The 14568-nt window shown below is 42.7% G+C and overlaps 1 protein-coding gene across 1 annotated transcript in view; it reads left to right on the forward strand.

The window, feature by feature from the left end:
- NEURL4 (neuralized E3 ubiquitin protein ligase 4) overlaps nt 1-14568 on the forward strand; it is a 1403612-nt gene that overhangs the window by 79758 nt on the left and 1309286 nt on the right. The window contains exon 5 of the mRNA XM_044076219.1: nt 4839-4950. Within this exon, the coding sequence (XP_043932154.1) occupies nt 4839-4950 (112 nt within the window). The remainder of the gene's footprint in view (nt 1-4838; nt 4951-14568) is intronic.

Consider the following 14568-nt stretch of genomic DNA (forward strand, 5'->3'; position numbering starts at 1 on the left):
AATGTATTGGAGAAAACTGGCAAAGGAACCCTAAGGTACTGGGATCAAATGACTAGAGCGTGAAAGGTAATAGAATGGGAAGATGTCAAGAACTTATTTGGACTGCAGGCTGAAGATTACCTTCCATAGCAAGGACTGATATCAGAGTATAGCCAACGAGAAAGAATTAGGGGGGTCCAAAATGAAACACCAGCACTGGTAGAGTTTTTAGTAGAATCTAGAACAAAAGTTGCCATTAAGAAAGGAAAATTAGTAGAGCATATAAAATATTGCATAATAACTATAAAAATCAGTCAGAGGAGGTTAAGAAGGACTGGGAAGAGAGATTACATAAGCAATTCAGAAAGAAACAATGGGGGATATATGTATGTCTCCCAAATATGCAATAAAATCTAGAAGATTTCAGATCTTTGCTTGGAAGTGCTTACATAGATATTTTTATACCCCAAGCAGACTTTAAGTAATTTTTCCTCAGGTAGACAGCAAACGTTGGAGGTGTGATGAGGCAGAAAGAGGTACCTGAACATATTTTCCGGGAGTGTAATGAGTTGGTAGACTTTAAAGATTCCCTGCACACTGCTGTGTCAGAGATGCTGGATGAGCAAGTTGGAGTGATAAGAGAAATGGTTTGTTTGAGCTATGATACAGACTTGCCTAGACATAGGCCTTGTTGAGTGTAATTATGATGCCTGCCAAAAAAGCAGTTACTAGAAAATGGAAATCAAAGTCTAAACTAACTTTACTAGAAGTAGTGAAGATAGTAACTGAGTTAAATCAACTGGAACTGGGATCTTTAGAAAAGGGTAGGAACAAATTAAGTTAAAAATGAGAACTGTGAGATCAGTACATGCAGAGGAGGAATGAGGTTTAAAAGAAGGCAAGATTTTGAATAAGCTATTTAATGGTTGACTGACAATGACTGGATATGTTAAAATTTATGTATGATGTTTGCAGCTACAGTTGTGACGCACGGTTTGGAATGTATAATTTTTGCAACTGAGATTGTGTTGCTATGGTTTACAGTCCTTTATATAAATGTAACAAGGCATATGTTATATATGATAATTTAATAAAGATGTTTTTGCTTAAAAAAAAAAAAAAAAAAAAAAAAAAGAATGCTTGAGCCCTTGCCTGACTGGCCTTTTCTGTTGAGGGTTGAGTGTCCCTCGACTTGCAGGTGTGGCAGGCCATGGATAAGGACAGCAGTATTCAAAGACTACACAGTTCTACTTTCTGCACATTCCCTAATCTTACTCTCTCCCCTTGCCAGACATCCTACCCTCATCAAGTGTGCATCAAGAAAACCGTCTAAAACCTTTTCCCGAAAAGAGCCATCTAGGAGTAGTCACCAGACAGGATTAGGATATTACTCCCAAGTTTTTTTGATATCCATTAAGACAAAAGACATTGGGTCTCTGTTAAATTTGAACAGCCTAAATTAATTGGCTTCAAAAGAAGCCTTTTTGATGTGCACAGCACAGTCCATCATTTCCTTTCTATCAGAAGGAGAATGGATGTGATTTTCAAGACACCTATCAATTCATCGAGATTTCCAAGGAATCCAGGTTTTCTTGCTTCTGGGTAGAAGCCGGCCATTACTGTTTCAAGACTGTGCCATTTAGTCTGACCTCAAGTTCCATGGAATTCACCAAATATAGGTTCATAGCTGCAGTGAACCACAGATTGCAAGGAGTGAATGTGTTTGTTTTCCTGACAGGACGATTGGCTCATGGCCACTTTCTCACTGAAGAGGTTGATGTTTGTGCAGGAGTCAGTACTTAGCCTATTTCAGTCCATGGAGAAGACTGTAAACCATGCAAAGTCCCAGGTGGAACCTTTTCAAATGTTGACATTGATAGGCTGTACCCTAAACACAGTATCATGAAGGGCTTTTTACCCACTGACAACATTTTTCTGTTACGAGGATAATCCCATAAATTTTACAGTCCCCGCATGCAACAGCATTTCTTAATTTTCAACCTTTGAAGCTGATGGTAGTGACAAGCTTTGTGGCTCCCTTTGCAATGTATTTTTTTGCAAGTTCTTCAGTGGGCTGAAGATTCAGTGGTCCTAACATGTTCATCTCATGTGGCTGCAAGTAAAAATTGTTAGTGTATGCATATCAAATCTCATATGGTGGCTGTACACACTAGTGCTTTTGTTGCAGTCACATCCAGAATTCACTACTGTAGTGGTTGTCGCCACTACAGTAAGGGGCCATGGTCAGTTGAAGACTGACCAAGGTGTATGGTCACAGTCAGAGGCCAGTTTGCAAATTAGTGCTTTGGAGTTGAAGGCAGTCCTCAACACTGGAGGCCTTTGAGGACTCTCTCTTCCACAGGGTGTAATGACCATTCACACTGATAATATGGCAGTGCTTTGATATACCCTCTAAAGGGGGGGGGGTCAAACTCCTGCATTTTCTGTCTTGACACAGTAAAGGCATGAGATTGGGCTGTGTCAGCAAACTGATTTCTGACTACTAGACACATTCTGGGTAGGCTGTTCTGTAAGGGAAAGTTTCGGTAACTGATTACTGATGCACAATGATTGGTTCATCAGAGGCATGGAATCTGTTCCACCACTGGGGAAAGCCTTGTTGCAACTTGATTACATTCTCATCCAGCACCAAATGCAGCAACTTTTTTCTCCTTATCCCTTCACTGGGAGAATGTCCCAGAAATGCTGCCATACAAAATTTGCCTCAGGACTTCATTACATTTTTTCGCTATTTCCCATTATTCCGAAATTCAGAAAGCCAGAAGAAAAGTGGTTCAACAAACACATTCCCATAGTCCCATTCTGACTTTGTGCACCATTCAGGTTTAAATCTCCACTCTCTTCAGCCAACTGCATTGTTTCTCCAGTTCCACCAAAAACTCTTAAGTTATCCCTCTGGAGTACTCCCCATTCCTACCTTTGCTTAGAAGGTCATTGCTAAAAAGACATGCAGGACTAAGTGGACATGTTTTTCTGTTTGTGCTCCTCTAGAGGTTTGGATCATTATGGAGTTGCAGTACCAATAGTGTTAGATATCTTCCTCAGATATTGACACAGGACTCTGTTAGTTAGTTATTCTTGTGCAAAAGGGCATCTATCAGCTGTCTCCATGTGCCACCAGAACTCCAGTTCATTGCTCTTATCAACTTTAAAAATGTGGAAAGTTATATTTCTGATGAAATCATCACTAAAGGAATCTTGTTCCTCCATCTGAATCAACTCAGCTTCAGAGATGAAATTCTTGCTTTGGAAAATGCCCTTTATTGTGGCTATTACTTCAGCTAAAACAGCTTCAGAACTACAAAACTCGTTTGTAAATCCTCCATACCTCATGTCTCACTCAGAAATCCTTGCAAAAGGATCCTTCATTTGTTGCCTAAGGTAGTCACTGAGACAAATGTCAACCAGTCGAGTCACTTTTTTCTCTCAACTCTTCTAATAGAGACGTATATTTTTTTATATTGTATGGATGTCTATAGACAGTTAAGTTTTTATGCAGACAGAATCTGATCATGTGGAAAATATTTAGTTATCCATTTGTTTCTTTATAAAATAACTCTGCTCTAAAGTTTGTGAAGTGACCTAGACAAATGGATAACTGACCGCATAAAATTTGGTTATGATAAGTATAATAATACTTTGCTTCCTTAGCAGAAGGCATGATTAGCCATGGCTGTGTCTACCTTTCCAGCCTTTTTGTGCAGTGCAGCCTTAGGGTGGTAATTGTGTATCATCTACATGGCCTTCATTGAATACTCACAAGACGCTGTAAGCTGGATGCAGGCTCTTGATCTAGGATATTCTTTGTGACACTTATCAAAGATGTCGCCCTGGGTGGCTTTCCCATAGGAGCATAAGCTTGCAGTACTGATGTGCTGTTGAGGAGGATGAACTGCCTCATACTGGATGTGAAAGTTCTATATTTACCATAAAGAGAGATATGGCTGAGCAAATGCATCACCCTTCCTGTTCTGAATAACAGTTTATTATTTTAATTCACCTACTTCCTTTATTGGAGAATGACTCCAGCTCACATTGTGTGGTGTCATTGTACCATGGAAAAATGGAGAAGGGAAATAGAATACAGTATAATGGTAATGGGTTCTGAAGGAAGACGTGTACAAAAAAGTAAAAAAAAAAAAATGTTTGTTTTCTGGGTAAGTGCACTGATCCGTATTGACCAGTTTCAGGCTTAGTCCAGGAGGTGAAATACAAAATATTTCAAAAATGAAAAATACAGAGTAGTTCAGACTAATAGCATAAAAACTGTATGTATTTATATGTTTGTATGTGTGGGTGCGTGTGTATATATAAAACATACATTCTAGTGAACAAGCACAGTATAACGTGTAATGTACAACATATACATTAATGTCTAAAGTGAGTCAATCTTCAGTATATTTTGAAAGGGGAAAAGAGATTTGAATAGGAGATATGTCAGGTGTTAAGTCCTGTGATGAAGCAGGAACATTTGGCTTGGATAAAGAAGTGCTTTTTGAGTTGCATTCTGAATTTGGAATAAGTGTTTATTTCTTTTATGTCGATGGGGAGAGCTTGAAAAAGGGTAGGTACCTGAGTGGAGAAAGTATGTGCAGTGTTGTGGAGTTTGGTTTTAGGGTTTTGTATTGTGTTTTTGTAAAGATGTATGTTATAATTGCAGTAGTATTTTTATCATTGACAGTACAATATATGTATGCGAAAACAATGCGAATATGCAAGAATTTCTGCAAGTATTGTTGGAGATCTGAGTAAAGTGTATTGTCTATGAGATGGGATTGTGTTTCAGGCAGTCTGACATCAGGCAGTGGATTCAGATGTTCATTTTTTGTTTGTTTCAGATTCGGATTGATAAGCTGGTAGACAAATGGTCTGGATCCATTGAGATTGGAGTAACTACGCACAATCCTAATGACTTGGACTACCCAGCCACTATGACCAATTTGCGTTCAGGTGAGCCACCAAGACTGCCTGTGGTACAGGGTCCTGCCCTGCTGAATAAGTGCAAGTGCCGGAAGTGTTGTCTAGTTTGATTTCATTGTCCTAGAAGTCAACATATCTCGCTGTATGAGGAATAGTGAAAGCGTTATCTGTGCTCAGATGTATGGAAAACCTTGATATGTATCATAAACTTGAGGATCCACCCTAAATGTCAATACTGACCAAATTAACAGTGTTAAAAGTTATGCAGTGAAATTTCCAAGGGAAAGTTAAGACCCAGTGGCATGGCTTCATACATGTCACCTGTGATTTACATACATAAGTTTGCACTCTTAGGTTCATAGGTGTGTACTCGGCTGATGGCCCTGGAGCCTTTACAAGCCTAGCCCATAGAAGTGCCCTGGCATTGTGCTACCCGACATTAGTTCCTAGTGCCTCTATCAATTTGAGCCACTGGCGTGATCCCCTGGATGAACTTTCTGTTACCCAGCCACTCATCAAGATTTCTGTTGAAGAGGGACAGCGAGGTTCTCTGCTTGATATATATGGGAAATCTATTCCAGAGCATGGGCAGTCTGTGGGTGAGGATCCTGTCCCTCCAGCATGCTCTGTTGATTGTGGTAATGAGGTTGTGGTCTCTGGAGTGTGTGGTGCAGAGAGATTGGGATTTCTTTAGGTGTAGCATTTCTAACAGAGCTGGGTCAGACATAGCTTTGCAAGTCAAGCAGAGATCGCCTCTAAGTAGGCGATATGAGACGGAGAATAGCTGGAGTCTTTTGAGTCTGTCCGTGTAGGACATGTGTTTAATGCCTAGGATCCTCTTCATGAGGTACTTCTGTGGTCTCTCCAGCTGTTGCAGGTGTTTAGTGAGGCACATGTCAAATGGGACATTATACTCGATGACTGGTCTAATGAGGGAAGAGTAGAGAGCGACTGTGACCTCTTTCTTCCTGGATGCAAAACCCTTGGTAATGAGAGTTGCCACATAGATGCAAAACCCTTGGTAATGATATGTGCAACATAGAAGGACTTTTTGACCACAGTAGCAGTGTGGTGGTTGAAGGAGAGGTTGCTGTCAACCTGCGTCCCCAGATCTCTTATAACATGTTCAGTGGGCTCCCATCAATGTGGTAATTAGTGGAAACTGAGTTTTTACCAAAGGGGATGATGACGCATTTTTTGGCGTTAAGCTTAAGGCCATGGTTTCGACACCAGTCATTGGTCTCAGTGAGGCCTTTCTGTAGGATGTCTGAATCACTTGGGGAGTTAATAAGGTCTCCCAGCTTGCGGTCATCTGCGAACCTGGTCAGCCAGAGTCCCTTAGTACTGGCCTGGACTTCTGAGAGGTAGATGCTGAACATAGAGGACCCAGGACCGATCCCTGTGGGACTCCACTCATGATTGGTCGCAGTCTGACTTGGAGTCTGCTGCTTTCACACTGTGTGTTCTATCTGTGAGCCAATTTGCAACCTGCCTAGTGATATAGGGGTTGATGCCTAGTTTGGTGAGTTTATCAGTAATTCCTGAGTGAGGAATGGTATCAAAGACTTTGGCTAGATTGAGGTAGGCTGTATGCACTGCATTGCCTTCATCCACAGCCCTGGTGACTGACTCAGAGAAGTCAACCAGGTTTGGCAGGCATGATCTCCCTTTCACAAAGCCAGATTGCGTGGGGTCTAGAGTTTGGAGATTTCCTATGGCTTTGTTAATCAGGTCCATGAAGATGCGCTCCATAGCTTTACATATCAGACTTGTCAGGCTAATTAGGTGATAATTCCCAGGGTCTGTAGTCACTCCCCCTTTATGGGGAGGGACTGTAGCAGTGCGCCATTCGGTAGAGACAAAGCCTGAGGTGAGGCTGTGACTAAACAAGGGCACACAGATGTGGTGCCACTTCTCTTTGTAGTTCATGTAGAATACAGCTAGGGATTTTATCGGTTCCCATGGAAGCTGTATTCTTGGCCTTGGACAGTGCAGCTTTAACCTGTGTTGCAGTAATGCTGGGTGGCTGGAATTCTTCCGGTATTGTGATTGGTCCTGGGGGGGGGGTAAAGTTGGCACTAACTCTGTCGGGCAGTATGTTGGCAATATCTGTTGGCTCAGTATAGGAGGTACCATTGTGCAGTAACTCAGAGCATATCTGGGTATTGCGATGGAGGTTCTTGATAATAGCTATAGAAGGCTTTGTGATTGTTTTTAGTGTCTGCCACAATTTTGCCTTCATAATTGGCTTTAGAGGGTTTGATGAGGGATCTCAATTTGTTGAAGCTAATGAGGGAGCTTTTCCAGTCTTTGGACTTCACCTTTTTCTGCAACAGTTTCTTCCCTCTGTTGTAGAGTTTATTAATGGTAGGGGACCACAAAATTGGCTTCCTTTTTTTTTGAGGAGAGCGTCTTGGTTCTGTTGGGTATGGTGAGTTCCATGCATTTATGTACATGTTCGTGTATTGGTGTATGATTTGGCAGTCATGCAGCTATTTTCCATTGGCATGGGTGCTGTGAAGTTAGCCATCTCTGTTTTTAGGAGTCCAAAGTCAGCTTTGGAGAGGTTTTTCAATTTTGCAGAGGGAGTGGGTGAGATGTGGATTTTCATGGTGCTTAGTTTATGGTCGTATCTGACCAGGGAGGGATTGACTATTGGTGTAGAGCAATGGTCACCCATGTTAGTAATAACCAGCTCAAGAATGTTGCTTCCTCTAGTGGGGGATCAGTATGAGTTGGTCCAGGGTATTGGAATTGATGAATTCCAGGAAGCGTTGGGCCAGTGTATTGGTGCTTGAGTCGTTTTCCCAGTTGATGGAGGGGTAGTTGAAGTCTCCTAGTAAGAGATTGCTGGGTTGGAACTTGATAGATTCCAGGGTGCTTAGGAATGTGGAGTGAGAGTCTAGGTACATGTTTGGGGACCTATAGCAGGCTATGACCTGGATCGCCATCTTACCCAGTGTTAGTTATACCTGAAATCCCTAATAGGGAAGGCATCTCTGATCAGTACTAGCAAAAAGTTACGATCCCTCATAAAATCCTCCAAGGCCAGCTTCGAGAGAAAAATTGCACAGGACACCAAAGACAATCATAAGGCTTTTTTCAGTTATGTTAGAAACCTGGGATGCAACTCCCAGACTTGTTCTGAGTTGATTCTAAACGACAAAAAATACACTGAACCCACAGACATCGCCAATATCCTGGCAGACAGGTTCAGTGCAAACTTCTCCACCCCCTCCCCCCCAAAAGAGCAAGTATCTATCCCAGCAGAGGGCTGCCTCCCAAACATCTCAGATGCTCAGGTGAAGGCTGCCCTCTCCAAAGCAAAAAAACACTGCTTCCATGGGACCAGATGGCGTCCCAGGTTGCGTCCTACATGAACTCCAAGAGGAACTAATCCCTCAAATAAAACAGCTATACAATCTCAGCCTCACTACAGGGTATGTGCCCACAGAATGGCGTACAGCAACAGTGGTCCCACTCCACAAAGGTGGAGCCTCTACGGACCCTGGAAACTATCCCATAAGCCTGACTAGCTTAGTCTGCAAGGCTATGGAGAGGATCATCATGGAGCTCATAAACAAAGACATTGGGGACCTACAGATACTAGATCCTACCCAATTCGGCTTTGTCAAGGGCAGATCCTGCCTTTTGAACCTGGTTGACTTCTTCGAAACAGTCATCAAAGCCATAGATGAAGGGAAGGTAGTCCACACAGCCTATCTGGACCTTGCAAAGGCATTTGACACAATACCCCACTTGGGCATCATAGATGAGTTATCCAGCTTAAATATAAACCCCTATGTCACAAGATGGGTCGCAAACTGGCTCAAAGACAGAACCCACAGAGTGAGAGTTGCTGGAGCCATGTCAGACTCGAAACCGGTCACAAGTGGCGTCCCACAGGGTTCTGTCCTGGGACCACTCTTGTTCGGTATATACTTTTCCAAGGTACAGGCAAACGTGGGAGGACTATGGCTCACCAAGTTCGCAGACTACTGCAAACTGGGCGCCATAATCAACTCTCCAGCTGACACAAACATCCTTCAAAAAGGTCTCACAGAGACAGATAACTGGTGCCAGCGCCATGGTTTAAAGCTAAATGCCAAAAAATGTATAGTCATACCCTTTGGCAAAAACAATGTGCCCACAAATTACCACATAGGCGGAAACCCATTAAGTACAGAGAAAGTTATTAGGGACCTGGGGACCCAAGTTGATAGCAATCTCTCTCCTTTGAAAACCACATTGCCAAAGTGGTTAGAAAGACCTTCTACATAGCCCACCTCATCACAAAGGGTTTCACATCTAGATAAAGAGAGGTAATCGTGCCCCTTTATTCATCCCTCATCAGGCCCATCATAGAATACAATAATGCCCCTTTTAGGATGTACCTTACCCGACACCTGCAGCAATTAGAAAGACCCCAAAAGTATCTCACCAAGAGGATCAAGGGTCTCAAACAGATGCCATATGCTGCTCGATTAAAAAAACTCCAGCTCTACTCAGTTGCATACCGCCTACTTCGAGGCGATCTATGCCTGACATACAAAGCTATGTCAAATCCAGAATTAATGGACATGTTCCACCTCAGTAAATCTAAATCCCTTAGAGCCACACGCTCGAGGGACTTGAACCTCAGCACAGAAATAAATAGAACTTGCTGGAGGGACATGTTCATAACCCAGAGGCTCCCTTCGCTCTGGAATAGAATTCCAGTTCATGTGAGGCAGAGCACCTCACTGAATCTCTTCAAGAAGAATCTCGATAGGTGGATGGGGGATCGTAAGTTTGTCCCAGGGATTACTCCCGTGTCACTATTAGACAGAGGCACAGTAAACTAAACCTTAAAAAAAGGGCACAGTATACTCAAATCAAGGGGTGGCATAAGCCATACAGAATCGGGCTAGGCTTATAATTGCCCCAGGGCAGATAGCCTAGTATGAACCTATGAAGCATCTCGGATGTTTTTTGCTGGACTACTAGTTTGGAAGCGTGCATATCCTTTATAAATATGGACACACCACCGCCTTTAAATTACTGCTTTGGTGTTTGGATTTGCACTTTGAGTTGGTGAAATGTCTGTCACTGTCCAGAGAACAGTGTCTTCCAAGGAAAGAGCTATGTATTGTATTTCACTGTGCTGCCAGGGAAGTGTTCATAAATTTTAATTTGTTCATATTTGCTTGGCTCATTTTTCCATGACTCTTGTGTAGAGGCCTTTAAAAGGGCTTGAGATCCTTATATACTTAATTCTATAACAATATATATTTTTTTTAATCACTTGTAACATAGGCAAACAGTTCTGCAGTAGTTTTCTGCACTGTTTTTATTTATTTGTTTGACTGAATTATTTACTTTACTGTGTCTCCATTTATATATTTTCTGATCTCTGGTTGCTTATCAGTACTGCATTGTTTTTTATTTATTTGTGTAACAGTTCTGCACTAGTTTACTGCATTGTTTTTATTTATTTGTTTGACTGAATTATTTACTTTTCTGTGTCTCATTTATATATTTGCTGATCTCTGGTTTAATTTTTCTTTTCTCAAACCCCTCCACCCAACTGCTGTTGTGTTCTTGTATTTTGTGGCTTTTGCTGTTGCCCGCCCCAACTGTAAATTTGATAAGGGACACTCTTCCCAGTCCCATGTCATTAGCTCATTCTACCTAATACAGAGATTATTTAGGAAGGTCAAACCCTTTATTTCATTTACCTTGAATTTTCTTGTGTTCCTCCACTCTCCCTTTCTACTTTACTAACAAGAAAAAAAAAAAACACTTTAATCAACTTCTTTTACTGTATTTTGTTTTTCCTCCTCTTGCTCCATTACTTCATCTTGCTTTTTCTGCTGTTTGCAGAGGCTTGTTCTCTAAAGTGTTCAATTGCATCCTTTCTGTTGCATTTGTTACTGCTTTTTATAGCCTGTTTAAATTGTAAGTGTTATTCTAAGCCTCTTAGTTTTAGGTTTAGGTTTGGGCTTTAGGCTTACCTCTTAGCTCTCCCTGGTGCCTCTCAGATTCTGAAAAATATGGATGGACAATTTCCTAAAGTTTCTCCTGCCAGTCTGGTTGATATGGGCATCCTGAGACAGTGTAGCAACTGTCTTATGTACACAGACAGACACCTGCTACTACCACTTAGGAACACAATTTGCATTAGATGCAGTTATATGAGGAACCTAGAGTTTATGCTCTCTCCCTCACAAGCCAGTATATCTGGCACTGAGAAGGTTGTCAGCACAATCACCACACCTCAAACACCACCCACAACTAAACAACACATACCCACATATGTGGAGGTCCTCAACAAAAACATACCCAAACAAAGGAGACATCTGAGGCAAAAACACATGCGATCTCCACAGCCCTCCACACCACATACCACGCATAGTTCACACACCTGTGTCTCACAACCACTAAGGCTTAATGATAAACCCAACATATTGGTCATAGGAGATTCCATTGTGAGACGTACAGATGTGCCTCTCACCAGGCTGGATAAGGAGAAAGTCACGTTTATTTGTCTGTCAGGGGCCAGAATCCGCCATATCACAGACGCACTCAAGTCTGTCAACAACAGGTACTGTTATGACTCTGTCATAGTCCATGTTGGTGTGAATTACTTGAGATGTACCTCCCTGGACTGTATGAAGAGAGACATGATTGAACTCTCTGAAAATGTCCCAGGCAGGTATGTCCCTAGCCTTAAGCAGCATTCTACCGTCACCCTGAATGATGCAAACAGAAAATGATTGACTTTAACAATTGACTTCGTTTCTGGTGTCATTCCAGGGGGATCCAGTACCTGACAGCCTGGGAAGATATGATTGACAGACCATGTTGCTTTCCCAGAGCTGGTCTGCATCTGTCTCACTTGGGCTTCAGGCTTCTGGCAAAGGCAAAGGCACTTGCCTCCCGCATAGAGCCTTTTTTAGTAAAAGTGATGAGGTTAAAACTACCAACATAACAATTTCAACAAAACCCAAATTAAAGGTCATGCTGCTAAACGCTAGGAGTCTAACATGAAACTGCACTCATTGCAAGCATTCTTAACCCTGGAAAATGCTGACATCTGCACAGTCACAGAAACCTGGTTCAAAGCTGTACCTAGTTACTCATCCTGTCATACTTTCAGACCCCAAACTGTGGGTAGTAAAGCCAAAGGAGGTGGAGTTTCAATATATATTAGACATACACACAACCAGGCTGGTCAAACAGTATGACACACAGGAGACACTCCAGGTGCAGTTAATCATTGACAAGACCCCTATACAAGTCATAGTTGGCTACCGGCCCCCAAATCTGACTCAAGATGCCCAAACTGCCTGTCTACACGTCTTCAAATCTATCAAGATTCAACCCTTTACCCTGATCTTGGGTGACTTTAACTACGCAAATATAGACTGGAAGAGCTGCTTATGCCAGAACACACATGACTAGAGTCTCCCCCATTTTGTCAATGCAAATGCTTTGGAACAGCTAGTCGATACTCCCACAAGAGGTGATAATATCTTGGACTTGGTATTAACCAATATGAGTAACCACTGCAACATCTCTGCAGTATCATCCTCCCTTGTAAGATCTGACCATAAAGTGGTCACATTCGAAGTCACCATCCCCTCGACCCCCCTCTAGCTAGGGTCAATCAAAAAAGCTTCTCCAAAGCTGATTACAGCCTCCTGAGTGATGGTATAAACAGCTTCACAGCCCCCTCCCCCTCTCTAGGAACTGGCACCAGTATCCAAAACTATACCAAATTACTATACAAACATTTATATAGATGCATGGAATCAGGAGTACCGTAATCTCAAAGGTAGCACCCAGATCTGTTTAGAACTGGTGGTCAAGGACACCACATATACAAATGCTGTAGATATAGCAAACTTGCAAGCTGACAGATTCAGTGAAAATTTCATCCCTCTGTCCCCCCATCAGTAAATCAGGACATTCCCGTTACCTGCCCCCTTCCCCTTATATCTAGGGATCAGGTCATCACTGCTCTCTCAAAGGCAAAAAATACAAACTTCATGGGACCCAATAACATCCCACGCTGCATCGTACATGAACTCAGGCAGGAACTTGCAGCACCATTAGGCTCCGTATTCAACCAAAGCCTGAGTACTGGCTTTGTCCCAGCAAAGTGGAGGACAGCCACTGTCATCCCTTTACACAAAGGTGGAGCATCCACCAATCTGGGAAATTATAGACCCATCAGCCTAACTAGCCTGATCTGCACGGCCATGGAATGGATTATCATGGACCTCATTAACAAGGACATTGGCAACCTCCAGACACTTTATTCTACACAGTTTGGCTTCGTCAGGGGGAGGTCATGTCTGTTAAATTTGGTCGACTTTTTTGAGACAGTCACCAAGGCCATGGACAAGGGGAAGACAGTGCACACCTCCTACCTTGACCTGGCCAAAACCTTCAACACTATTCCCCACTCTGGTATAATAGATAAACTCTCTCAACTAGGCATCAATCCATATGTTACCATATGGGTAGCTAACTGGCTCACTGATAGAACCCACCTGGTCAAAATAGGGGAAACCACTGTAGACCTATATCGAGTGGCATATACCCCAGGGTTCGGTCTTGGGGCCTGTGTTATTTGGGATATACTTTTCTGAGGTGCTGGTCAAAATCAGTGGGCTGTGGCTGACCAGGTTTGCAGATGACTGCAAGCTGGGCACTGTCATCAGATCCCCTGGTGATGTGGACAGTCCTCCAAGAGGGTCTCACCCAAGCAAATGACTGGTGCCAGAAACATGGCCTCAAGCTTGAATACAAAAAATGCATCATTATCCCCTTTGGAAAAAGTGATGTCCCCACAAATTATCACATTAATACCAATGTCCTAAGCACGCAGTCATTCGTGAGGGGATTTGGGCACCCAGATTGATAGCAACCTGACTTTTGACCACCATGTTGCTTCCACTGTATGGAAAGCTTTCTACAAGTAAGGGTTTCTCATCCAGGGACAAGGAGGTCATGACATCCCTGTATTCTTCCTTTATAAGGCCCATTATTGAGTACAACGCCGCATGCGGCATGTACCTCGCAAAGCACATGCAGCAGCTGGAGAGACTACGGAGGTTCCTTACCAGGAGAATCCAGGGTCTCAAAAGTCTTCCATACACTGGTAGGCTAAAAGTCCTATCCCTCTACTCTGTTTCATACGGACTCCTCAGAGGTGACCTGTGTCTGGCATACAAGGCGATCTCGGACCCCGTCTTGATTTGACTGCTACATATCCGCAAGTCCAACTCCACTCAAGTAACATGCACACCCGCATCAATAGGACTTGATGGCGTGACAGATTTGTGTCCCAGAGGCTCCCCCATCTGTGAAATAGATTCCCTCTCCACATCAAGCCAAGCACTTCTTTACTCCTTTTTAAGTGCAACCTGGATAACTGGATGGGAAATAGAAAATACATCCCTGGGATTCCACCTGTGTCCCTGCTGGACAGGGGCATCAGGTGCTGATTTGTCTATACATGGGCTAAACTCTTGGCTAGGCTTATAAGGGCCTCAGGGCCAATAGTCTAGTAACATCCTGTGATCCTACATTTATATAAAACAATCAAACCATACTAACAGGTTCACATTTATAAAAATCATAAATCACATATGTTGTTTT

This window comes from Protopterus annectens, chromosome 7.part0 (assembly GCF_019279795.1).
Source record: "Protopterus annectens isolate FY-2018-M chromosome 7.part0, PAN1.0, whole genome shotgun sequence".
Taxonomy (NCBI): domain Eukaryota; kingdom Metazoa; phylum Chordata; order Ceratodontiformes; family Protopteridae; genus Protopterus; species Protopterus annectens.